At 44.8% G+C, this 24,456-nt stretch overlaps 1 protein-coding gene and 1 long non-coding RNA gene across 2 annotated transcripts in view; one reads left to right on the top strand and one right to left on the bottom strand.

The window, feature by feature from the left end:
* Positions 1 to 3,494: 3,494 nt before the first annotated feature.
* On the bottom strand, positions 3,495 to 8,099 carry FOXG1 (forkhead box G1). Its single transcript, XM_053889316.1, has 2 exons — positions 7,222 to 8,099; positions 3,495 to 6,082 (listed from the first exon to the last, which is right to left on the bottom strand). The coding sequence occupies exon 2, from the start codon at positions 5,913 to 5,915 to the stop codon at positions 4,449 to 4,451; it is 1,467 nt and encodes a 488-aa protein (XP_053745291.1). The 5' UTR covers positions 5,916 to 6,082; positions 7,222 to 8,099; the 3' UTR covers positions 3,495 to 4,448.
* Positions 8,100 to 21,326: 13,227 nt separating this feature from the next.
* The window catches only part of LOC109254272 (uncharacterized), a 36,059-nt gene continuing 32,929 nt past the window's right edge, over positions 21,327 to 24,456 (top strand). Inside the window, exons 1-2 of the long non-coding RNA XR_002074734.2 lie at positions 21,327 to 21,807; positions 22,805 to 22,929. This is a non-coding gene — a long non-coding RNA (uncharacterized LOC109254272). The remainder of the gene's footprint in view (positions 21,808 to 22,804; positions 22,930 to 24,456) is intronic.

The raw sequence follows: 24,456 nt of genomic DNA, 5'->3' as shown, positions 1-24,456 counted from the left end.
GAAAGGGGGATGATTGGAATGAGAACACGCAAAAGAAAAACACGGAACAGAAAATCTAGAATGAAAGCGCCTTTGAACTCTTACAGGTAGGTAGTTCTTAGGAAGAGTGCAGACGTGTGTACGCGCGAAAGGAAAATCTAGATGACCCCTATTCTTTCCATATCTCCAGGATCTGGCCTCAATTGGCTTCAAGTAGGGGGGAAAAAAAAAAAAAGGGGGAAAATCTTAATTCAAGTTTCACCTACCCTGCTTGGTGGAATGGCTGCGCAGATTTTCACGCTGGAGAGTTCCATCTGTCTGGCAGAAGCTGCAGTGGTGTTGGGGGCAGGTTATCTGGTGAAGTAGGAATGTACAGGAACCCCGCCCTCCAGGCACAGTTATACAACCCCAGCAACCCGTCTCAGCCAGCTCTAAAACCTCTAATGATCTTCACCTTCACCCTTTGTTAGCCTATTTCTCCAACAGGCATTTACTTCCAAACACAACTAGCCACTTCAGCTCTTTATAAAATTAGTTTCTCAAAAGCAAAATTATTTCAACACAAATTCCTCAACAATGTTGGAGGAAACACAGTTTTTAAAAACCACATTTATATATTTAGAGCTCTAAATATATTTGATTTATCCACCTATTTGGGTGAAATATCCACCAACTTAAATATATACAACTATACCAATATGCTACATGACTCATTTTCTTTTTGTCTCTCTACACTTGATTTTATGCAAGTCATATAAACCACATGAAATCTTCCATGGCCATAAAGATACTTGTGCTCAATCTTGCTAGTTCTGGACTTCATGTTCACTTGATTCCCAATTTTGTAACAAGCTGAAGAAACATATTTGGAAGAATTCTCTCCCTGCTCTAGTTTAAATCCTTTTCTCAATGCTTTATATATTAATGACTTGTATTAACTCTATACCAGACAAATTCAAGCAAAATATCTGAAACTTGGAGATAAACTGCAATTTGGGGTTTCGAGTTTTAAGTTATGATCATTTTCAGTTCCAAAATCTCAAAAGGAGCAACCTTCATCTCATTAAAAATAATTATAAGTCTGAAAGAAGAAAATCTTCAAAAAGTTTTGAAGTGTTTTTCTGGCATAAGCCAATTTTAACTGGCAAAGGTTGGTGACAACAAATATCAACACAATATTACAACCAACTTTTTGCAAAAAAAATCTATTAAATGACATGCTAGAATACCATATGCTTTTGAAAAAGATAAATTGAGAGATGATAGGACTGACGGAGATAAATGAAATGTTCATACTGGGCTTCAGGAGGCCTTCACAAATTTCTCTCTCTGTATATCCCCCTCCCTATCTTGTAAGCGTATTCAACAAGCTATTCTTCTAGTCACATCCATTATATATGTAACTTGGAGATGTAGCCGAATAGAACTTCCACTCCAGTCCTTAGCTCCTATGAGTTCAAAGAAGTCAATTTTATGCTTGACCTCAAAATGAAAAGTTTGCCATTGAAATTCTATTTCTCAATCATGCAAATGAACATTTATTTATCACAAATAAGTATACTTATTTAATATGGCCAGAAAAAAAAAAAAAACTCATGGAGGAACTTTTCTATGTCTATGTCCCTTTGCCTCAATAGAAGAATTCAACTTTCTTTTTAACTTTTGATAGGCCAAAGACTATTTCTTCTGTGCCAGTACATTCTCACTTCCACAAATAAAATCCATGGTAAAAGCAAACAATACATCATCACCTTTTTCAGTCTAAACACATGCTTTTCTTCGAGCTGTTTTGGTTCACAAATATGTAAGGGGGATTTCCCTTGCCTAACCTCATTCACTTGGACTCTACTATTTTTAATATCAGCCACAAATTTGGTTTCTAAAACAATTTATTTGTGGAATTTTCTTTCATGCTTCATTCTGAAGAAGTGTTACATTTCAAGAAAGTTGGACCTCTGGTGAAACTGCTCTCATGACTAAGAAAATAAAATCATGTCCAGTCTGCTTTAAGGAGATAATTAAACTAGCTGTCTTGGTCTATTTTAGTCGATTTCCCATTTGTGTATATTTGGTTCCAGCTCTTTTAATTTTCCTGGACTTTAACTTTCTTTCTTAAATAGCATTTCTCTCTTTCTCCTTTCTTTTTGGTAGTGGGAGATGCTCCCGCCCCCACTAAAGATCCTCTTTCCCTTTCTTCTCTTTTTCTCTTCCTCTCTCTCCCTTCCACAACCCACCTATCCCTATGCCCTAATATTAACTATTCTGCATTCCTATTTCAATCTATTTGAGTCAGCTTGCTTCTCTCCTAGGCTTTTTTTTTTTTTTTTCCCTTCTTCTTTTTCCCTGAGCAACTCTCTAAGTGTTTGCCGATAACATCTTGGGGACAGATTATTTTTCATTGGGCCCATTGTAAGAAGTAGCCAGCTTATTGCATTACTGCAGAACACATTTCAGACTATACAATTGTAACAAATGAACAACTTGTCCTCCACAGACTCTCCACAGGATCCAATTAGTTACTAAATCTTTTACTTAGGTTTTCTAATTATTTTCTGGAGTCATAGCAATTGGGATACTGAAACAATTCAAAAAATGTTTTCATTTTTGTTTCAGATTGATATATATGCATATATGCATGCATATGTATATTGTAAATTAAAACAAAATTATGACTGTAAGCAAAAGGAACAAATCTCTAGATTAAATTATACAGACATATTTAAAAGGGAATCAAATAAATACCTCTATGTTGTAAAAATGAAAGAAAAGGAGAGAGAGGCATTTTACGTCTTCTGAACATCTAGAATTTTAAGTTGTTATAATTAAAAATAAAATATAAACATTGATCTGCAAGTCATTACAACAGGTGATCACTTCAGCAAATCTATATTGCAACTTCAGCACATCTTTATTAGAACTCTTTCATTGTGGGTAAACAGCCACAAAAATAAATGCTGACTTAGAAAGTATAAATACAAATATTTAAACAAAAATATTTGCAGCATTCATAGCGCAAATTGTACCTGAACTGAAGGGCTCTGTGTGTCTATATATATATTACATATGTGTGCATTATATTTACTTCTATCTAGCCATATACATATATTTATTTATAATTTGCCAAATGCTATAAACAAGATACCTGAAACAAAATATATAAAAAGTAAGCATTCTATCAACTGATTTGAAAATAAACACAAGGTAAATAGCTATGCACATAAAAGTAAATTATTGGTTGTTTTTTCTTTTTTTGCTGTATATCTACAGAAACTTGAAGATTATCAGCTGCAAAGCCTATACTTTCTTTAAAGCTAGTGTTTATTAAATAGGCCTGCTCCTTGTAAAATTTGATTCCACAATGGAAAAAAATACTATTTTCATTTTTAAAGTCTCGGTTCAAATGAAAGGAGCAGTTAAATTTTAGTTGGCTGAAAAAGCCTTTTGAATTCCCTAGAACTTTAATGGTCTTTTAAAAATTAGCTCTACTTAATAAAAGAGACAAAAGTATCAAGATATATATGAATTTAGCCTATTTTTTATTTCTGTGTGTTCATAGTAAACATTTTTGTAAGTGACAAACACGGGCATATGACCACAGTATCACAATCAAGAAATTTTAAGACAACATTAACAATCACTCAAATTGATGCGGCATTTGCGCAACACAGGTTACATATTTGCAAGGTTTTACCTATAAGTACAATAGGTATTAACATTTCACTACATTTAGAAAAAATAAAAGTGACCTGTTAGTGACCACATACATCAAAATATACACAACACAAACTGAAGGCAATCATTAATTTTGTCCCCTTCCGATTCATTTGAATGGGCAGTGCTGCCAACTGAAACAACTTTCCTTTTTTTTTTGTTTTTTTTGTTTTTTTTTTTGTTTTGTTTTTTAATACTTAGCATACCAAGTGCATTTTAGAACCCAATCTTTGGTCTAAAAGTAAACAAAAGAAAAAAAAAACAGTTTTTTAAAGAAAAGGACAAAACAATAAATGGCCAAAATAATTTCTTGGGCACCTTTACTACGAATGCTTCTTAAATACAAATTACAGTTTAACATTTTAAAACTCTCCCCATAATTTAGGTTGTTCTCAAGGTCTGCGTCCACCATAAAGATCCATGATAACTTATAATACTGCACACATGGAAATCTGGCGGCTCTTAGAGATAGACTTGTCAGGTTTGAATGAAATGGCAAAGCAGTCACTATTTAGATACACGTTCTACTATAATTTTGACTTCCAAACCTTATATTCTACAATGTATTCTCCCCACATTGCACCTCGCTGACACTCCACACCTTGTTAGAATAATAAACAATCCTAAAGACTGAACAAACGTACAGAAATGGGGGGGGGGGTGGGGGCTTAATAAAAAATACCTGGACTTATTTTTTAATTATCATTTACAATGCAAATGTGTGTAAAACGTTCACTTACAGTCTGGTCCCAGGGATGTTAATGTATTAAAGGGTTGGAAGAAGACCCCTGATTTTGATGTGTGAAATAATCAGACAGTCCCCCGGACAGTCCCGTCGTGAAACTTGGCAAAGAGGGTCTTAAAGACTCACAGGGCAGGGTCGAGGGGGCCTGCGGAGATGTGGAGGACGACGCGGCCCGGGCGCTCATGGACGTGCTGCTCTGCGAAGTCATTGACGGGTGCGGGACGTGGGGGAAAAAGTAACTGGTCTGGCCCGCGAGCAGGTTGACGGAGCAAGGGTTGAGGGAGTAGGTCCCGGAGCAGGGCACCGACAGGCCGCAGGGCACCGAGGCAGCGAGGGCGGCGGCCGTGAGGTGGTGCGTGGCGTACGGGATCTCCCCGTTGACCAGCCGGTCCACGCTCAGGCCGTTGGCCGTGGAGAACGAGTGGTTGTTGCCCAGCGAGTTCTGAGTCAACACGGAGCTGTAGGGCATGGGGTGGCTGGGGTAGGCCGACGTGGTGCCATTGTAACTCAAAGTGCTGCTGGCGCGGGGGTGGTGCAGGGACAGGAAGGGCGACATGGGCCAGTAGAGGGAGCCGGCGCGGTCCATGAAGGTGAGGCCGGTGGAGGTGAGGCGCGCCCCGCGCTTGAAGGCCAGCTTGGCCCGCGACGTGGTGGAGCGGCGCCGCAGCTTGCCCGTGGTGCCGCCGATGAACACGTCGTCGCTCGACGGGTCCAGCATCCAGTAGTTGCCCTTGCCCGGGTCGTCGTAGTGGCGGGGCACCTTCACGAAGCACTTGTTGAGGGACAGGTTGTGGCGGATGGAGTTCTGCCAGCCCTGCTTGTTCTCGCGGTAGTAGGGGAAGTTCTTCATGATGAACTCGTAGATGCCGTTGAGCGTGAGCCGCTTCTCCGGGCTCTGCCGGATGGCCATCATGATGAGCGCGTTGTAGCTGAACGGCGGCTTCTCGTACTTGCCGTTCTTCTTCTCGCCCTCCTTGCCCCCCTCCCCGTCCTTGCCGCCCTCGCCCGCCCCCTTCTTCTCCTCCCCCCCGGCGCCGGCGCCCTTCTCCTTCTCGTCCGGCCCGACGGGCGCCAGCTCCCCGGGCCCGCCGCCCGGCTCGCCCTTGCCGCCCAGCCCGTCCGCTTTGGCCCCGTCCAGGGCGGCGGCCGGCGGCGGCGGCGGCGGCGGGAGCAGCAGCTGCTGGGGGCCCTTGTCGTCGTCGGCTGCCGGGGCGCCCCGCGCCTGGGGGGGCTGCGGTGCCTGGGGCGGCGGCGGCGGTGGCGGCTGCTGCTGCTGCGGCGGCGGCGGTTGCGGGGCGGGCGGCGGCGGGTGGTGGTGGTGATGGTGGTGATGGTGGTGGTGCTGGGGGTGGTGGCTGTTGTGGTGGCCGTGGCTCGCGTGGTGGTTGTCGTTCTGGACCGCCTCTGGCACCAGGCTGTTGATGCTGAACGAGGACTTGGGGATCATTTTCACCTCTTTCCTATCTCCCATGTCCAGCATCACCCAGTCGTCGGGGGGGAAACGGCGGCGGCGGCGGCGCGGGAGCGGGACAGCGGCGCGGCGGGCGGCTGCGACCAGTGGGTGCCGAGCGGGGCGCGGGCGGCGCGGGCGGCGGCGGTGGCACTGAGCGCTCCGGCAGCAGCGCAGTTGGACCGCAGGCTCCGGCGCTGGCAAGTCATGTAGCAAAAGCAGCAACCACCCCTCAGGAATTAGAAGAAAAAAAAAAAAAAAAAAAAAAGGAAAAGAAAAAAAGAAAGAAAGAGGGAAAAAAAAAAAAAAAAGAAACAACCACCGCCCCGGGGGTGAAGCTCCCTCGCTCCCAACTCTACTTCTTGGTCTCCCCCCCACCCCCCGCTCCCCCCCCCTTCTGCTGCTTCCTCCTCCTCCTCCTCTCGCAGCAGCAGTCACAGCAGCAGCAGCAGCAGCCCAAAGGGGGGGAGAGCCGGGCGGCGGGCGGGCGCGTCCCGGAGCGGCCGCGGCGAGGCTGGGGAGACAGCGATCGAGGCGGCTATAGCCACAATTAATTTTCCGAGCTACAGGCGCACACTAGGGCTGTAAAAAAATTTTTGGTTTAACCTTTCCTACCGCTGGGCCAATCAGAGCCGGCGGCGTGCGGGAGCGTCTCTCCTGCCGTCGACCAATCGGCGGACCCGGGCCCACCCACCCCCGCCCCGCCCGCAGGCTCCCGCCCCCTCGGCGCTCGCCTCCCCCTCGCCGCGGGCCTGGGCCTCGCGGCCGCGCGAAGCCGCGTAGGGATACGCCGCCGGGAGCACGCTGCGCCGCGGCCCTTGGCGGCGCCCCCTCCACCCGCTCCACCCCGCGGGTCGGCTCAGCCGAAATCCCCCCCGTCTTAGGGCAAATAGCTCCCGTTTCCGGCTGCCTTCTCACTGTATTGGGTCGTTTTCGTTTGAGCGTCAATATGGGTCGTTATTGATTAAAGTTTGTATTCAATGTTATTTTTAAAAGCGGGGGGCGGCGGCGGCAGCGGTGGTGGAGGGAAGAGTGGGAGTGCAGGGAGAGGATGCAAGGAGAGGGCAGGAAATGGAGGAGGAGGCGAGGCGCCACTTTCCCGAGTCGGCCCTGCAGGCCCGGCTCCGGCATTTCTGAGTCCGTAGGAAAACTGTGCCCCTTGTAGGTAACACTGCAGCGAGGCTTGGGATGGCTGGGGAGGGAAGGCCCACCCCTGGCGTGGGGAGGGGGGGTGCCCTACACCTTGGGGGAGGAGGGTCTGGAGGAGGTTTGGGAACGGAGGGCTGAGGAGGAGGAAGTGCGCTGGCGAGCGCGGGGCCAAACAGGGGTTACTTACTCGGTTCCTGCGGCCGGGCGGCGGCGAGCTCGGAGCTCGGGCGCCGCCGGGAAGCCGGGCCTGGGGCTCCTGGCGCTGCGGCGGCGGCGGCGGCGGGCGGGGGCGGCTCAGTGGTGGGCGCCTATGATAGCCTTCCGAAATGAGGGGTGCTCAGAGAGAAAACAATACCAAACAATCTCGAAATAAACCAGGTAACACATGCTATGTCTATGTGCCTCTTCCTTCCCCTTCTCTCCTGCTCCAGATCGTCGCTCACACGCTGGGTGACTCGGTGTCGTTTTCTCCTTGCCGCCGCTCCAGCGTCTCCTCAGCTTCTAATCCGAATTGGAAGCGAGTAGCCGCGAGCGATCACCCTGGAAATGTTTCATTTTGCTTGTTGACATTGGAGGGAAAATAAGGGTGGGCGGCTATTTCTTTCCGTTGTTTTTTTTTTTTTTTTTTAAGCCTTCCTGTTTTCACTCCCCTCTTTTCTTTTTTGCTTTCCGTTTCTCAAATGCTTTTGATTTGTGCGGGCCTTAATGCTGAAATAACCGCATGCTGAAGCCAGCCCTTTCCCACCCTGAATGCAGATGGAAGGCAACTAGAAGCCTTGGGTGCGTGGGTCCCACACTCCCAGCTTCTTGGGCTTTAGAACTGGGAAGGTTCGGTTGAGGGCTGAAGTGAGTGGGGAGATTGTGATTCGGGGGCTTTAAAAGGATCCCGTGGCCAGGGGCAGGGCTAAGGCCCAGCATTTCCCAGGGATTGGAATTTGGTGCGGAGCACACTGATCAAAGGCTGTTTCATCCCACATGGGTACGAAACATACCACATTTTACGGAGGATGTAGCCCTACAGAAGAGGGAGGTGGAGGAGAAGCATAAATGAGACGCACTTTTCCCCCTCCTCTGTAAAATAAATAATCATAAAATATAAACATTTACTCACTTTGATAAACTCTCAAACTGGCAGATTTAGTATTTAAGAAAAGGAAGGAAGAAAAAACGATGCCTACGTGTGTTGTTAAAGTTCAGTTCTAAAACGAAGAATGCAAATGATGAAAACAAGAATGCTCAGGTTAATGTGGAGTTATTCCACTCTCCCCACCCCACTCCCTACCTTGAAATCCCGAGGAAGAGAGAGAGAATAAACTCTGAAGAGAAGAACAGACCATGACAAATAGCTAGTGATTTTTAAAATATCTATCACGAATACCAAAAAGAAACCTGGAACATTGGATTAACCTCATCTACCCTTCTACTATATGTATCCCACCCCTATTTCTACATATTTCCTTACTTAAGCTCTATTTACATGTGGGAAAGTTCAAGGGTCCCAGCTATCAACGTTGGTAGTGGCATGGCCCCAAACATTGACTTCTAAGCTCCAATTTCTTAGAGCCGGGTGAGCTAATGGGCTTTGTGGACCGTTTGGAGAGCTCTGTGAGCCTTCCTCCTTCTGCCTGCTTTTCTCCTTTCACTCCCCTCCTCAGGCCTGTTATTCCTACTTTTCCTCAACTCACTTTCCTCCCTCCTCCCCTCTTCCTCCCTCCTGCTGCTCGCACCCCCCCCCTCCATCTATTCCTCTCCCTCACTCCATTCCTCCACCTACTCCTCCCCGTTTCTCCCCCCACAACCCCCCTTCGCATCACCACTTATAATGGCACACAAGGGCTCCCTCTGAGGTGGACGGCCCGGTACGTTTTCGTAGTCGGTCTAGCGTGAAATGATTCGGTGTAACCGGATTCTTGGGAAAGGACAGGTTACGTAAACATTTACTGATGTGGAGTAACTATACTATTTGTACTCTGATATGCAGGAAGGAAAGTGTTGATTAACACAGAAGAAAAAAAAGCGAAATTAGCTGATTGCATGCTCATAAGTGCAAGCTGTCATTGAACTGCTTTTAAAATAGACACAGCTGGGTGTTTGTGTTGAAAAATTTCTTGTGTTTTTGCTAATACTGAAATAAGCATGATTTTGTATACCAAACATTTTCAGATCATTAAAATTTGTAATCTGTGCTGGTTTTAAACACAAAGAAAAGAAACAGAATCATTTCGATGTAAAATTTGCTGATATTATATTAACTCAATCAGGTCTGTACAAATTGTGCATTGTGCCTCCTAAAATCTGTTTGATCAATTTAATACACAAAGTGCCAAACGTGGGTATTGTTTGTTAACATTGGACATTTTATTCAAATCTGAGCTCAGCAGCAAACTGGAGGGGCATTCCTTGAATACAACACCAGCACTGACTGATGAATTTTTAATGTTTTAAGGTGTTTCTTAGGTCAAAGCTGAGTGTGCATTGTTTTGTAATCTTGCATAAAAATTTAGCAGGTGAAAATAAGTTTTTCTTTTGTTTACTTTCAAAAAGCAAAAACTGGGGTCTGCTAATGAGAGCTGTAGTAATCTGGTCTTATGTGCCATGAGCTGATATTGACTGGGAAAATATTGTGCATGCAAATTAAGAATGTGTTATATTATTTTAAGGGTTGCATGGATGCAAGTTTCAAAATAGGATATTTGTGTAGGAATAGAATACAGTTTAATATAATCACTCTAAAGATCTAGTCTCCCTAATGACAGAGGTCATTTGCAATTTGGGGGGAAGTGATTTTATGATTCTTTTAATAATTTTAATTGGACTTTATGGTGAGATAGAGTACTGTATAATATATAGGTGTGGGGGTAGGCTTGTTCAACAAAACATGCAGTATTTACTCAGCAGCCCACATTTGTCTCAGCAATGGCTTCTTTTTAGAACTGCTACTAGATGAAATGGAGGGGGAGGGGGTTCTTGGGCAGAGCATTGTGCAAGTTGAAAGTCCCTGGATGGAGCTTTGTAAATCCTACTGGTCAATTTGGGTGCAAATTGGATTTGAAGGGCTGCCCAAGTCCACCTCGGGACCTCGGTCCTAAACACATGAAGCCCCAATTCTGTATTTCCACCTCAGTCTCTGTGATTACTTTCAGAAGACAGAGGGCATCCAGTGGTCTGAGATCTAAAACAAATTCTGTATAATTCTACTAGTTTCTCATCATTAGCTTAATCTTGATCTCTCACACACAAACATCTATAAATGTGCACTGTTGATGAATCAAAGAGAAGTCAGAGCAAATGTAAATTTCTGGTATATACAGGGGTAAATATCTTTCTTTCTCTGTCTGCAGTCCCTACCCCACCACATCCCCCGAAAAGAGGACAGGCCTCATAAAGAGTGAGCAGTCCCAACAGAAGACTTGCTTGGGGTATGAACTAGATGATTTCATCTCTACTTTTAATTAATAACCAAGGCACCACAGCCTATTGTATCTGAGTAGGGAGCAGCACATTTAGTTTTTCCATTTGGCGGTGTTACATTAAGTCTTCTTTAAGGGCTTCCCCCCCGCTTTCTGTCGGTTTTTTCACTTCTTCTTTTCCCCTTAGTATCTGCTGGCTAAAGGAGGGAGGGCCATTTTTACCTAAAATCCACTTTGCTTTTGGCTCCCTGGACAGAGTGTCCTTGGAGTGGCACCAAGCTCTGGCTAAAGCTCTCTTCCTGCAGATGCATAGGGAGTCCCTGACCCCGTGACGTTTGGGAACAAGTGGAACTCGTGCAGAGGCATCCAGGTATTTCCAGAGACTGACGAGCGAGGTCTGCAATCGCTTCCTAACAGCAGGTAATGGTGCTAACATTTAGTGATTATAAGTTACTCTTTAGCGTCTTGTATCCTTGTTCTGTGGGTTTTGGTTACAGGTTACACGATTAGGTTTGCGAGAACAGTAGTGAACTAAACTTCTCAGTAAGAGGTCTTCACACCAGGGAAGTGTTACTTTTCTGCAGCAGCCCTGCCTCGTCACTCATTAGGGAGCTGCAGGTTGTCAAGCGGCTGCTGTCAGCACGCACGCGCGCACCCCCAATACCTCCGGGGGCGCGCACATGTGTGCGAGCCTGTGTGTGTGCGTGCGCGCGCACACACGCGCGCGCACACACACAGCACTAAAACTAAATTAAGAAGCCGATGATTAAGACAAGCGTCTACTAGGCCTGTCATTTCAGCATCCTTCCATCATAACATTGTGGCACAGGCAATTTTGCTTGAGAACCTCGAGAAAAAAAAAAAAAAACTATGGGAGAGCCTCATATTTGAGAGTCGAAATGTTAAACTGGCATAAGCTATCGAAGCTTTGGAAGTGAGAAAGTCCAAGGTAAAGGAAGAAGAAGAAGGCCTGAACAGAGACCCCTGGGACTCCCCAGGCAGGTTTTGTTTTTGTTTTTGTTTTGACTCGTCAGAGGTTTCAGGCTCTCTGAAGGCAAGTGCATATTCATCCAAAGGAACTGCAGGAAATCTGCGACAAAATACACTTCGGGAGTAGCTTCTTCCTAATATTACCCTGTGGAGAGCGAGACACAGAGATCGACAATGCAATAGTCTCACCCTAGGGTCGAAGGACTTTTGGAAAGTCTCTCTGAACCTTTCAAATATTCTACACATTTTTCATAAATATGAAATGCCCACTACCCCTTACTTGTTTCCCATTATTTGCCAGCCTGGTCAAGACCTTCGAGGGTAGACACTTTTCAGGAGTTGAGTCCCTGGTAGTGTGAGGTGAGGGCAAGCATGTTACATTTCTTGACCTGATCCAATTGGGAGAAATGATCCCACACCTTTTGGGCAAACCCGCTGAGAGGTCCCTTTTCTCCTCTAGTTGCCCTAGGAAATGGCACAGCTCATCCTTCAAAGGGGTCAGGAAATGCTAAAGAGAAAGACAAAGAGTTGGAGGGGGGATGGTAAACGAGTATGATGGAGGTCTTTAGCTTTCACTCTGGAGTCTATCTGAAAAGGGAGGAATTGAGATTGGGCAAAAGTCAGCACACAAGATAATGGATTTTCCATCAATGGGACACCAAAAGAGGGAGAAAAACAAAGATTTCATAAATATATATCAGGCTGAAAGAAGAACTTACAGGCCTCAAAATGCTGAGTTCCTAACTATCCTGTCACTGTTCTCCTTAATTAGTTGGAGCTTCAGTTTGATTTCCCGTAGAAGCCTGAATAATCTACTTTGGGAAGTATTCTAGAGTCTTCCGAGAATGTGGTGCATCCACTCTGCTCTATTTTGAAGCACCCTTCTAAAGGCCCTCCATACTCCAGTCGTTGTGAGGGAAGACGGATGGGTGTTACTCAGTCTCGGGTTTTAGATGGGCAACTCTCAAAGGTACAGGAAGAGCACTGAACAGCCCAAAGTCCGTATTGGAGAGTGATGAGTGTGTTTGAGAAAACACACTCGTACCTACTAGTAGTCTGTGAAGGAATGAGGGAAGAGAAAAAACTTCAAGCGCTGGGGTGGGCAGGCCAGGAGGCACGCAGAGAGCCCTCCCATCACAAAGTCCCTCTTCTCCTGGGGAAAGTCAAATGGGAGAAAGCAAACTATTTGCTAATCCAATACATCACCTCCCTTTCTAAAACCCCAAATGGACAAACCAATGAGCCCATTTTGACTTCCTGCCTACCTCATACCCACCTGCCTCCTCGCTCTCGAACTGCGGTTCCCGAAGATCTTCCTCCTCCCCCCTCCTAACAGCGGTGGAGAATCTATTGGAGCTGCGTTTCCCAAAAGGTCCGGATCTTCCCCCTCCCCCGCTCACGCCCCTAGAGGCTGTACTACCCTGGCAGTTCCCGGAGAGGATGGTCGCCGAGTCCCGGCTCCCGGGCCCGCGCACCGCACCGCTCCTCCCAGCGCACACCCGCGCGCCTGCCCCGCGCTCCTTTGTCGCTGGAGCCTGCCGAGCGCAGTCAAGCTTAGAGGACCTGCTTTTAGGTTTCATTTCCGGATTTTCCCCCCTTACAGTTACCTTTCCAGACGAGATGTCTCGTGTTTGCACATCATACCGGAAGCACACACACAGATCAGTATTTTTGGGCTAAGAGGTCATCTGCTACGGTGAACGCGGAAAAAAAAAAAAAAAAAAGAGCGAGAGACCAGTTGATGGTTTTAAGCCTATTATTTGTATAAAGCACAGATCCGAGTTAAAAGACTAGGGTTCGTGTAGGCGAAGTTAATTCGCATATTCAGTTACGTGTACGGGATGTTGAACCCAGTCGGGGAGGGCAGTTGTACCCCTATTTGTCTCCTGCCCTTTGGAAGAAGCCGCGCGCAGGGAGGAAAGGAGCGGCCAGGGTAAGCTAGACGCAGAATGGCGTCAGGAGCAAGTTCCCGTTAGCAGGGGGAACAAACCCACCAGACCCCCCGTTTCAGAATCTACAACAAAAGTAGTGCGGGGGGGGGGTCACTTTTCTTTTAAAAACAATCCTAGATTCTTGTTTACCAATTTCAGTATCTTCCTCCTGGGTTTGTCCTAAGGCACGAAGGAGATCAAGTACTGTTCATGAAAAAAGCCCAGCCGGCAAGTTTGCCTCGTGAGCGTGTGAACTATGAATCGCCACGGCGAAGAGGTTTCTTTCTTTCTTTTCCTTTTTCTTTCTTTTTTTTCCACTCACTCTTTTCTTTTCTCGTTGGGGCACGAACTTGTTCGATAAGACAGAGGAGGCCACGAAGCAGCGGAAACGCTGCAAAAGCCCCAGCTCCTTTGGAGAGCAGCCTGTGAAGCTGGCAGGCGGCGGCTGCGCGCTGTCTAGGAGCTGAGCGACGCCGCACTCGCTCCGAAGCTGTCCCAACTCCTGCCGCGGCGGCCGCCGGCGACACCCAACGCTGCGCTGGGATCGCTGCCCAAGCGGCCTACCCTTTGGCCTTGGAGTAAACAGCCCAGGAGATGAGAGAAACGGCCCCTAATTGGGCTAAGCGTCTGCTCTCCAGCTCGGAACACTAAACTGGGCCCGCGGGTTTTCCCGGAGGAAGTTGCAAGCCCGACCACAAAGCAAAGGATGGGAGACACTAGATTTTAAACAAGTCCGGAGTCACACACGAAACGTTATTTTTCTCATTAATTAGAAGTAGTTCCCTTTGCCTGTTTATATGCACGCGCACGCAATTGATCACACACCGCGATTTACTCGAAGAATGCTTAGGTATCTTTAGCACACACTCTCCATTCTTTGTCTCCTTGAACATTTTCAGCTGATAGTGTGGCTGGTTGGGATCAATTAGCACTGGATTTTGCCCCAAGATTGCTCCCCAGGGCGGACAAATGGAGCCAACTCATCTCCCGCGATGTTTTTCGCCCACGTGCGTATCCACGCCAGGGCTTTAGAAGCAGTTCAAAATCCCCAGCCTTGGTTTCACTTGATTTTGTTGTTGTTGTTGTTATTGATAAATATTGGGTCATACACAAGGCACTTGTCAGAGCCTTTGGCTCATTCTCGCAGCTGCAGCTCCTAGCGGGGCGTTTGAGTCGTGTCCTAGGAACTGGAGGGATTTATTGGGAGAAGAACTGCACATTCTCTGCTCCTTCACTTGCAGAGATGGTCTCTTAAAATCCTATGTCCTGTCTGCTTGCTGTCACGTTTGTTTCTTGGTTTGTTCAGATATGTCAACACTGGGTGGATGCTTGTGTCTTTTAAATGTATTTTTTTTTTAATTGAAATTGTCTTTAAAAAAAGGAGGAAGAAACTATCGATCCCAGTTCTCTAGGTGTATCTGAAAGGAAGGAGAACGTAGGCCAGTAGACAGATAATTGCAATTACGGCTGGGTCGGGGTTGCCGGGGGGTGGCGGTTGGGTAGATTGGACATTTGGGGGTTGTGTAATTGGAGTAATGTATACAGTTTATCTTTTGGCTGTGCTGTGCCTCCTCTTTCCCTTGATACATATTCCACATAAACTGAACCCATGGTCGGCTTGTCTTGGCATGTTTAAAGCTCCAGACACCCAACAGTATCATTACAGGAAAGAGACAAAACCCCAAAGACTCCAGGCAGGGAGACGGCTGCCTTTGGGGTGAATGGGGAATTTGCCTTGGCGTTGGACTTTTCGGGTAAGCGAACCCACTGGCTCAGACTGCCTGGCAGCCAGAGTTCAGGTCTTCCCCGCGCTGAAGTGCAGGGAGGGGGTGGGGATAGGGGTGGGGAAAGAAACAGCTGATTTTTGACATTTCAAAGGGACTCTTTCTATTTATCAGTGTTACCGAAGTGTACGTTACTGGAGAAACAACAAAACAAGCATAGAGCTGCAATTTTCAAGAAAATAGGATCCCCAAATATAAAAATAAAAAAGTAGCAGATAAGATGTATAATTCAATCAAATTACACAAAATTGCTTGAAAATCCAGAACAGTAGCGATCCATTATGCCTCTGTTTTATTAGTGACAAGTACAATTACTCTAAAATAAAGAACACTGGTGAATATATAATTGGCTGTAATCATGTTAGTGTTTGAATAAAAATGACGGGAACATTTAACACTTTGACAACAAAATGTTCAGAAATAACTTATTTATTCAAACAGTTTTTATTTTCCACCAAGTGAAGGAGAAACACAGTTTGCCTAGGAAAATCAATGACTTTTCCCTACAATAAATAAATACCCAAAAGGGGGAAAAACAGCCCCACACCTCTATATTATTACTATTATTATTTTTTAAAGCCGGCAAGAAGCTTAATCCTGTGTTTGGAGTCAGCACCCGCCTGTGCTTGCGTACCAACATCCGCCACCTAGAGGAAGAGGTCTGCAGCTCACCCAACGCCAACCCGTTTTCCCGTGGTGACCTCGGGAATCAAACTTAATATTCCTTTGCAAATCGCTCTCCAAACTACCTCCCCCTCCCACACCCCCTCACATCCCCTTCCGCCCTACAACATCGTCACAATATTTTCTTAGTAATTGCTCCGTGCAATTGACAGAAGCGCCAAGTCTCCGGCGGCGCGGTGCTCTCCCAGCAAAGCGCCAGAGCGCATTGGGAAACAGGTCAGGGAATATTTGGGTCTGGAGCGATAATCCATTTTTTATCCAAAATTCGTCTAGAGCAGCCTGAATTCGGGGCTCCTAAAGCAACGCCTGATGCCGGCACCACCACATGGCAATGCTTTTTTAGGGCTTTCTCGGAGAGACCAGCCCGGATTCCTCTCTCCGCCAGTTGCTTACCGCGGGGTTTTTCCCGACTTTTCCTCAGTCCACGCTTCCCTGCACCCCCAAACACGAAGATCTGAGATCCTGGTTCTCTTTAATCAGTTCTTCGAGCCCAACGGGTCCTTTGATTTTCCAAACGGGTTGCTTGAGGTGCTGAGGTAAAGGCATTAGAGGGGAGACTAGGTTTAGATGGGTGACCCCTGTGGCCTGGGGGGAGCAGCCCGGGAGAAACCCCAGGCCTTGACACCGAGTCCCGGAGTTTCGAGAAACTTCCACAGTGTACGGGGAAATTTGAGGCTGGGCCCGCAGGGACTAGGGGCCTTTCCGCATTTTAGTCTCGGTGGATCCTATCGGCTTCTTGCGCAGAAAAAGCCAACCTCACTCCCGGTCTTTGCCTGGCTGCTTCCGACTCCTGTCTTGGAGAAAGGAGATGCTAAGGGAGGGCGAAGGGGTTAGGGAAAGAAAAGTAACGAGGGTGATCCGTGAGTTCCACGGCTGGTTGATTCCCGAGCAAGCAAACTGTGGACATCCGCGCGCCGGCTTGCAGGCATTTCTAACCCCCAACCCGTCCAAAGTTTTGTTTTGCTTTGTTTTAAGGTATCCAGAACACTGTTCAAGCTGAAAGTTTGCTAGAAAGGCAGGGAAGGAACAAGCAAGGTTAATTCGTTTGGGGGGAGAAAGAAAACTCATAAATAATTGGAATTCAATTGGGTTTAATTTCATCTGTTTCCCCTTCCCTCCTTTTCTTCTTTTTTTTTTCTTCCTCGATTTCTCTCACCTTTGCCTTCCGCCTTCTCCCCGTCCCCCACCCCATCCCTTCTCCTATCCCTATTCCTGTCGTTATCCCTATCCCGGTCTCTCTGGGTGTCAGAGAAAAGAGGCGGCTCGAAAGGGGTGGAGGTGACCATTTTTATGCAGAGTTTCAGAACCGCCTCGTCTGTTCTCAGTCCCAACGCTGGAGCTTAAAGGAGACATCCCAGGGATGATTCTTCCTTTCCCTTCTTCCAGAGGCGACCTCAGAACCTCGGACTAAGACGCTTTATCATCATTGTTATTATTTTTTAAAGATAGTTGAAATAAGTGTGTGCGTGTGTACACTATATAAAACAACCAGCCTCTAAAACTGGTCACCCAGTACATGCCTGGCCCCAGGGAACGAGGCTCGCCCTAAAACTCACTCCACCCAATCCCCAAGAACTGAAACCCTCAGAAATGTTTCTTTTGGTTTTTGGTGAAAAGTGGCGCTTCCACTCTCAAATGCCAGGTCTAGCGTTGCTCTCCCGCATCATATTAACAGGCGATGTTAGCCTTCCCCTACGTGTTTAGGCTGCTAATGCGGGCCACTTAACGCACAAAAATGCTCATCTGTGGAGATTTTCCCAAGGCTGGTCGCGATGCTGGCTCCTTTTTCTTTTCTTTTCAGGGCACGTCCATTCCTCCCTCCCCCTCTGGGGGCTCAACAAGGGGGTCCAACAAGTTTCAGCGAGAGTGTGAGAGCCCTCTCCTCTATCTCCTGCCTGTCAACCCACCCAAGGGGTTGTACATTTTTGGTTTTCCCTCAGGAACAGGAATAAATGGATGCTTCAGCCACGGCACTGGGTTGCCTCCATCAGTTAACTTGCCTTCATCTTTCCTTTCTGCCTCCTCACTTCAGTCTGTGAAAGCAGCTCAGGACTGCATTCACAGCTGCCTCTGTATCCTTCTTAGCCCTAGCCTTCTGAAGAAAACTCTACTGGTTTTCTTTTCTGATGGCTGGAAAGCTGGGTTGGAGATGCTCTCTGTATAGGATTGTTTATGTGTCATGGACGTTTGTCTAGTTTTAATAACTTTATGGAGGAGACTGTCTGAAGGAAGGAATCACCTGAACCTAGATGATGGCTTTTGTCATATTCTCTTACTCTTTTAAAGTCTGGCCTGAGAAAATCATGTGTTCTCATGATTCACATGTATCAAGTTTCCAAGGAGAAGGCCATCGGGGAGAAAATAAAACAAAACTAACTTTATACGTAGTAAGTATTACTCATTGGGTTTTGGTTTAAAAAGATTATTGTCTTCATGGCTCCCATCGGGAACATTTTTGCTTTTTAAAAACCTATATAGACATGAGAGCAGAGTTTTACACCTCTGGTTCTACCAGTCTCTTCCTATGGATCCTTAGGCAAGTTACTTCAGCTTTCCGGTTCTTTCTCTCTTCATCTAAGACATAAGTGATCTGCATTCATTAATATATAAAATAGCATCCACTTACCAAAATATCAACAACAATAAAAACAATTCCCAAAACCATAAGATTTTTTTTTTTTTTTTCTGGAAAGCTGGAAGAAAATCTGATTCAAACGACAGCAGCGACATCTAGTGACCATAACGCTCAATAGTAGTGATGAAGGTGTGGGATAGTTTACTGAGGAATGGATTTTCACAGGAGAGAGACCTGTGGTTTTTCTAATTAATCTTGATTGTCTGGAAAACAGTACTCTCTTGATATCAAAGGATGTTTTACTGAGTTTATATTATGGTAGTAATATATAGAGAGGAAAAGACGTTTACCTCGGGTGTCTGCACACAGGGCAATTGCAAGAAAATTCTTCAAAATGTTTTAAATTCCATGTCAGGAGACGTTCTAAAAAATACTTTTGGGCAGTGTACTTTATTTAACCAATTTTCCAAATTATAATCAAATGTATTAATACATAAATACTTAGTAAAATTGGAAAATCAAGAAATTCTTGAGATTTCCTTTGGTCTGGACCAACCATTTAGTTGATTCGAGATTGCTATTTAGTCAATATCAGGAAACATATTAAAGATAACCCCTCCTTTAAGTTACCACATATATTCTCTGCCTATATCATATTTGCTCAAGATGTTTTGAAGTTCGAAGAAATGGGATTCCCATTCCCAGTTGGACGCCATCTCCTTAAATGGAATATCTGGGCACTGGTGAGGTCTTAACAATGGCAGAGACTTAGCAATGGCCCAGGACTTTTCAGAATAACAATTTTAGCATTTTCTTGGCATTTAACAATTTAAACAGAGGTAACAGAAGAATTCATCTCATTCCCTATGACTTTATAAATTGGCCATGTGTGTGGGTGTAGTTTGTGCACGTACTCACTGAAGCATAAGTGTGTTTAATTTCATATTAGCAAAGCAGCTGATGACTACTGGAATATAGAGATCCATGTTTTGTAACTTTAACGGGGGCCAATTTTTTATTCCATTTTATTTTTGAACAACAATTTCTGTGCCTTTACTATGGGGTTTGGTCATCGAGTGGCATGCTAGCTATTTAGCTATGTAGTATTTTAAACTAATAAGATAACTGGACTTGTTGTTAATACTTGGGAGAATCTGAACTGGTCACCCAACTTCTCTTGGCCTTAGTTTCCTCCTATAGAAATGAGTAGGTTGAACTCTCCATTGTCCCTTATAGCTGCAAAGAGCTATAAGTCAATAAACCAGGAACCCTCATTCAGGAAGACTTTCTGTTTTTGCCCCTGTTGTCATTTGTGACCTTTCAGTGTCAGTTCTGAATTTTCCAGTTAGGCATCTCATCAGAAGTAAGAATTAAAAGAACTGATGAAATCTTCTTCGTCATGTCCCTCCCATCTTCTCCTTTGTTTGATTTAAAAGTATGACACAAATTGGGGCACCTGGGTGGGTCAGTCGGTTAAGCGTCCGACTCTTGGCTTCAGCTCAGGGCATGATCTCATGGTTCGTGAGTTCGAGCCTCTCAGCAGGCTCTGTGCTGACGGCACGGATCCTGCTTGGGATTCTCTCTCTCCCTCTCTGTGTTCCTCCCCTGCTCTCTCTCTCTCTCTCTCTTTCCAAATAAATAAACTTAAAAAAATTAAAATAAACGACAAAACTCATAGATTTTCCAGTTAATGTTCATTCAGGCGTTGGTATGCACTCAGCTCTCTCTTGCTGTCCATCCAGAAACATCACAGCATAGGAATGGGACTAAACTAACACAAAGCTGAGGCAGCTGTATTTGAGTTTCTCTAACACGTTCCCATATCCTTAATGATTATTATTGCTATTAATTTTGGGGGGAAGGGGGACCAGAGCCAAAGTATTCTGGCGGCAAACAGCCCACATTTCCTCCCGGCTTCTGTGACCCTATGAATAAATTCCTTCAGGAGGCGGCAGTAAAATATCTCCCACTTGTATCTGGCTTGGAACATCATTATACACATTTAGCAAGGAGAAGACTGTGAACAGGAGGAAAATATTACGCCATAATGCAAATACACTCATCATTTAACATGAGTTCCAGTGAGGAGGAACTCTCCTGACCTGGATTAATAGAAAGAACAAGGTTCATTACAAAGAAAATTCTGAATCTGCCAAAGGTTTAGTTTTTAGATGCTTTTCTGTTCTCTAGGTTATCTTCCTGCTTTTCCTACTACTCAGACTGACGATAAAAATACTGCGTATTTGTATAAAATTAACAAGGCTTGCTTTCTTCTGTGAATTCCTTTAGACCCAATAGAGATAGATATTCTTTTTTATTTTAGAGGTGAGGAAACTGGGGCTCCTGGGTGGCTCAGTCGGTTAAGCGGCCAACTCTTGGTTTCAGGTCAGGTCATGATCCCAGGGTCGAGGATCGAGCTCCGTGTCAGGCTCCTGCTAAGCATGGAGCCTGTTTTAATTCTCTCTCTCTCTCTCTCTCTCTCTCTCTCTTCCCTTGCCTCTCTTCCCCCACCTCGTTTGCGTGTTCTCTCTCTCTCAAACTAAAAAACAAATAAAATAGAAGTGAGGAAACTGACCTAGAGAGGTTACCTAGGTGACCTAAACTCACATCACTAGGAATACACAGAAAAGGAGCATGAATCCTGGCCTTGGAGGGGGTGCATGTTACTCCTGGTTGTCCTTAGGGTGGGGGCCCTCATGGTGAGACCCGGGTAACTGATTGAACCTGCTACTGTTTGTTAGGCCTCACAAAGTTTCCGCCACACATATGTGAGAAGTTTCAACTTTTGGAGGATTCTAGGGACTGCTTGTAACAAGAGAGACTCTGTGCTTGCTAATCTTCCTTCACGTATGATCTTATCCTCTTAATGCTAACAATGTTATATTCTTAATATATTATTTCTATTTCCTACAGGAGAGGTCTTCTTTGCAAAAATATTGTACTTAAAACATGCTTGTTAATGATCTTGGGGATGTAAGATTTTGGAGTCGGAATGAATGCGAGACATCATCTGTTTCAGCAGCTCTGGAGAGAGATTGCTATCTGAATCAATGGCTCCAATGAGTTGTGCTTAGCTGGAGTCCAGATTATCCTCAGTATCCTGGCGTTGTTTCCTGCCCATCTCCTTTGCTTCTTGGCTTCATATGTTAACGTATTTGGGAACTCCATTTTTGCTGGCTACCCTGTGGTCAGGTTTTCCAAGCGGGCTGCCTGGTCAATAGTGCGGTGTAGATCTGGCCAAGGACCTTATTCTCAGCTGGGAGCTGTTAAATCTTCCTCTTGAAGGTATTTTCACTCAAGTAGCTCTCTGCTGCCCTCCACTGGCACTCAGCCACAAGAGCTAGCTAGCCTTCTGCGTCGGTGCTAACTCAGTGCATCCCATCCCTGGCTTCAGAGGAGGTATGGGAACTTTATTAACCACTCTATAGATGGCTTTTGTAGCCCTGAGAAATAGAACCCAACACCATCCGTGTCTACTTATAGTCCATGCCCTCACGTCCTATGAGTGTGCTGATGGGCTGTGAAGGAGTATATCTGACTTTATTTAAGTATTTGTGCTGGCATATTTGGAAGGGCTTCTTGAAAGTATAAACCTTCTCTTTAATTATCAAGCTGAAATACCCTTCAGCTGGCAGAAGACTAGGCCGTAAATTTCTGAACTTGCTGTATTACTCAGTCTTATGGAAAATGAAATATTTTATTTTTAATGTTATCATGATACGATTAATTTTATGAAGCTCCCAAATAATATGTACCCTGTTCATTTATTCCACAAACATCTATCAGCCACTATGTATATTATGATATATGCCAGGCATTATTGTTGGTGCTGAGAATACAGCATTGAAAAAAGGAGACAAAAAAACCTCTGAAAATCACAAAACAATGCTCTGCCTTTCTTGAGCTCACTTCTTAGTTGGGAAAGTTAAACATTAAAACAAATTAATAAGCAAAATGCTTTTTAAGGAAATATAGTATTACCATATCTCTTTCCTACCATAAACACACTGTAATGATCTCATGTATTTAAGAATGCTGGCATTAAGAGAGGCATAATCAGAGGTTAGATAGGGTCTGTGTAGGCTACAAATATTCAGTGTTTTTCTTTCACTTATTCATTCATAAATTTACTATGAGTATAGTATGGGCCTATAAAAATAATTGATGCAGATGACTGTTTGGATCTCTCAGCTGCAAAGATGTTTCATCTTTTGATTCCATTACAGTCTTCTCTCCTGTTAAAATGTCTGGTGATTGCCACCTTGTCACCCCCTGTAATAGCTGTCACGGAAGTCCCTGCTATTGCTGGCCTTGATGATGGGCTCTGTTACAGTCTTTCTTTTTCCCTTTGTTTTTATTACGTTTTCTTTCTATGTCTTTTACTTTTTTCCCACAGATTAGCTCTAATAGATACAACTGGCCAAATGGAATACGTTTGTCCTTTCCTATAGGGCAGAACTATCAATCACAATGAAGCAAGTACAATCCCCTGGTCTTCTCTTCTCTACTGGTCTGTTTGAAGTAAGTGTTTGTCCCAGGTGAAACACAGTTTGTTTGGAACCAAAACAAAACAAAAACAAAATAAAAAAGTAGGATTGACATTAATTACACATAGAATTTTTAAAATATTTATCTTTGAGACAGAGAGAGAGCACAAGTAGGGGAGGGGCAGAGAGACAGGGGACAGAGGATCTGAAGTGGGCTCCATTCTGACAGCAGAGGTCCTGAGGCAGGGCTTGAACTTGTGAACTGCGAGGTCATGACCTGAGCCAAAGTTGGACACTGAACCAACTGAGCCACCCAGGCACCCCTAATTACAAATATAATTTTTAAGAAAGCTGTGTTGGTTGAAGAGTGCTTCTGAGTGTGTTATCAGGAACCCAGGGTTACGACAAGTTGCCTGTCCTTCCTCAGGAATAATGCCGTAGCCCTCATCCGGGTTCTGAGCCGTCTGCCAGAGGTGTATAAACTCGTTGTCAGGAAAGCACCTTGTAGCTCTCTTAATTGAATATGAAGTTTAGTTGGTTTCATACTCTTATATTTCTTATGGAGCTTAGCTGTTCATTTGCAGTCTAAGCCAGAGCTGGCCCTGACACATGCAAAATATTTTGGCCATAGGCATCAATAGCCTTTCTATATCATTCATGGCCAACTTGTAAAGGTCAAGTAACATGTCTATATAGCTGCATAAGTACTTTCCTTGCCCAGACTCTATGAAACAACACACTGGTATGTGTCCTTCTTGTTCTTTGCACTAGAAACCGATTCTTTTTGGTCAAGTTAAGTAGTTTATTATCTTTGTGAGAAGAGCTCTGAACTTAGAAGATGTTCTTAAATTTTAGACAGTTTGGTGTTTAGATAATCAGGGCTTTACATTATTAATTTGAAGTGATTGAATGAAGAAGTGAAGGGTTAGTTTGTTTAATTGAATTGAATACATTGTCCATTGTAATGTGCACCATTATTTCATAGATCATAAAGACAGAAAAACAAGTGCTGCAAATTATCTGTGACATGCCATAAATTGTGAGATGCATCCATACTTCATTGATATTAAAATGTTTACATCTCGGGGCGCCTGGGTGGCTCAGTCGGTTGAGCGGCCGACTTCGGCTCAGGTCATGATCTCGCGGTCCGTGAGTTCGAGCCCCGCGTCAGGCTCTGTGCTGACAGCTCAGAGCCTGGAGCCTGTTTCAGATTCTGTGTCTCCCTCTCTCTGACCCTCCCCCGTTCATACTCTGTCTCTCTCTGTCTCAAAAATAAATAAACGTAAAAAAAAATGTTTACATCTCATAATTGCATGCAGTGTGGTACTTCTTTATCTGCTTTGAGATGGATTCAGGTATAGTGACGGTATAGCTTCTTGGGAAGGTACATCTAGTAAAAATGCATACTGACTACAGCATTGTAAAGAACCAAAAACTATGATATCAAAAAATCTTTGTAATATGACGATTATAAATTTCAGCATGTTCTCAGACATCTAAAAAATAATTGCTGGAAAATCTTGAATTCTTCTTTTTTAAAAACTTATTTATTTTGAGAGAG

This window comes from Panthera pardus, unplaced genomic scaffold (assembly GCF_024362965.1).
Source record: "Panthera pardus isolate Hobbes unplaced genomic scaffold, ASM2436296v1 HiC_scaffold_24, whole genome shotgun sequence".
Classification (NCBI taxonomy): domain Eukaryota; kingdom Metazoa; phylum Chordata; class Mammalia; order Carnivora; family Felidae; genus Panthera; species Panthera pardus.
The sequence above is the reverse complement of the archived record's forward strand: the minus strand, read 5'-3'. Positions and strand labels throughout refer to the sequence as shown.

Bases quoted from the DNA above. Each gene is read 5' to 3' on its own strand.
- FOXG1 (XM_053889316.1), bottom strand. From the start codon at position 5,915: ATGCTGGACATGGGAGATAGGAAAGAGGTGAAAATGATCCCCAAGTCC.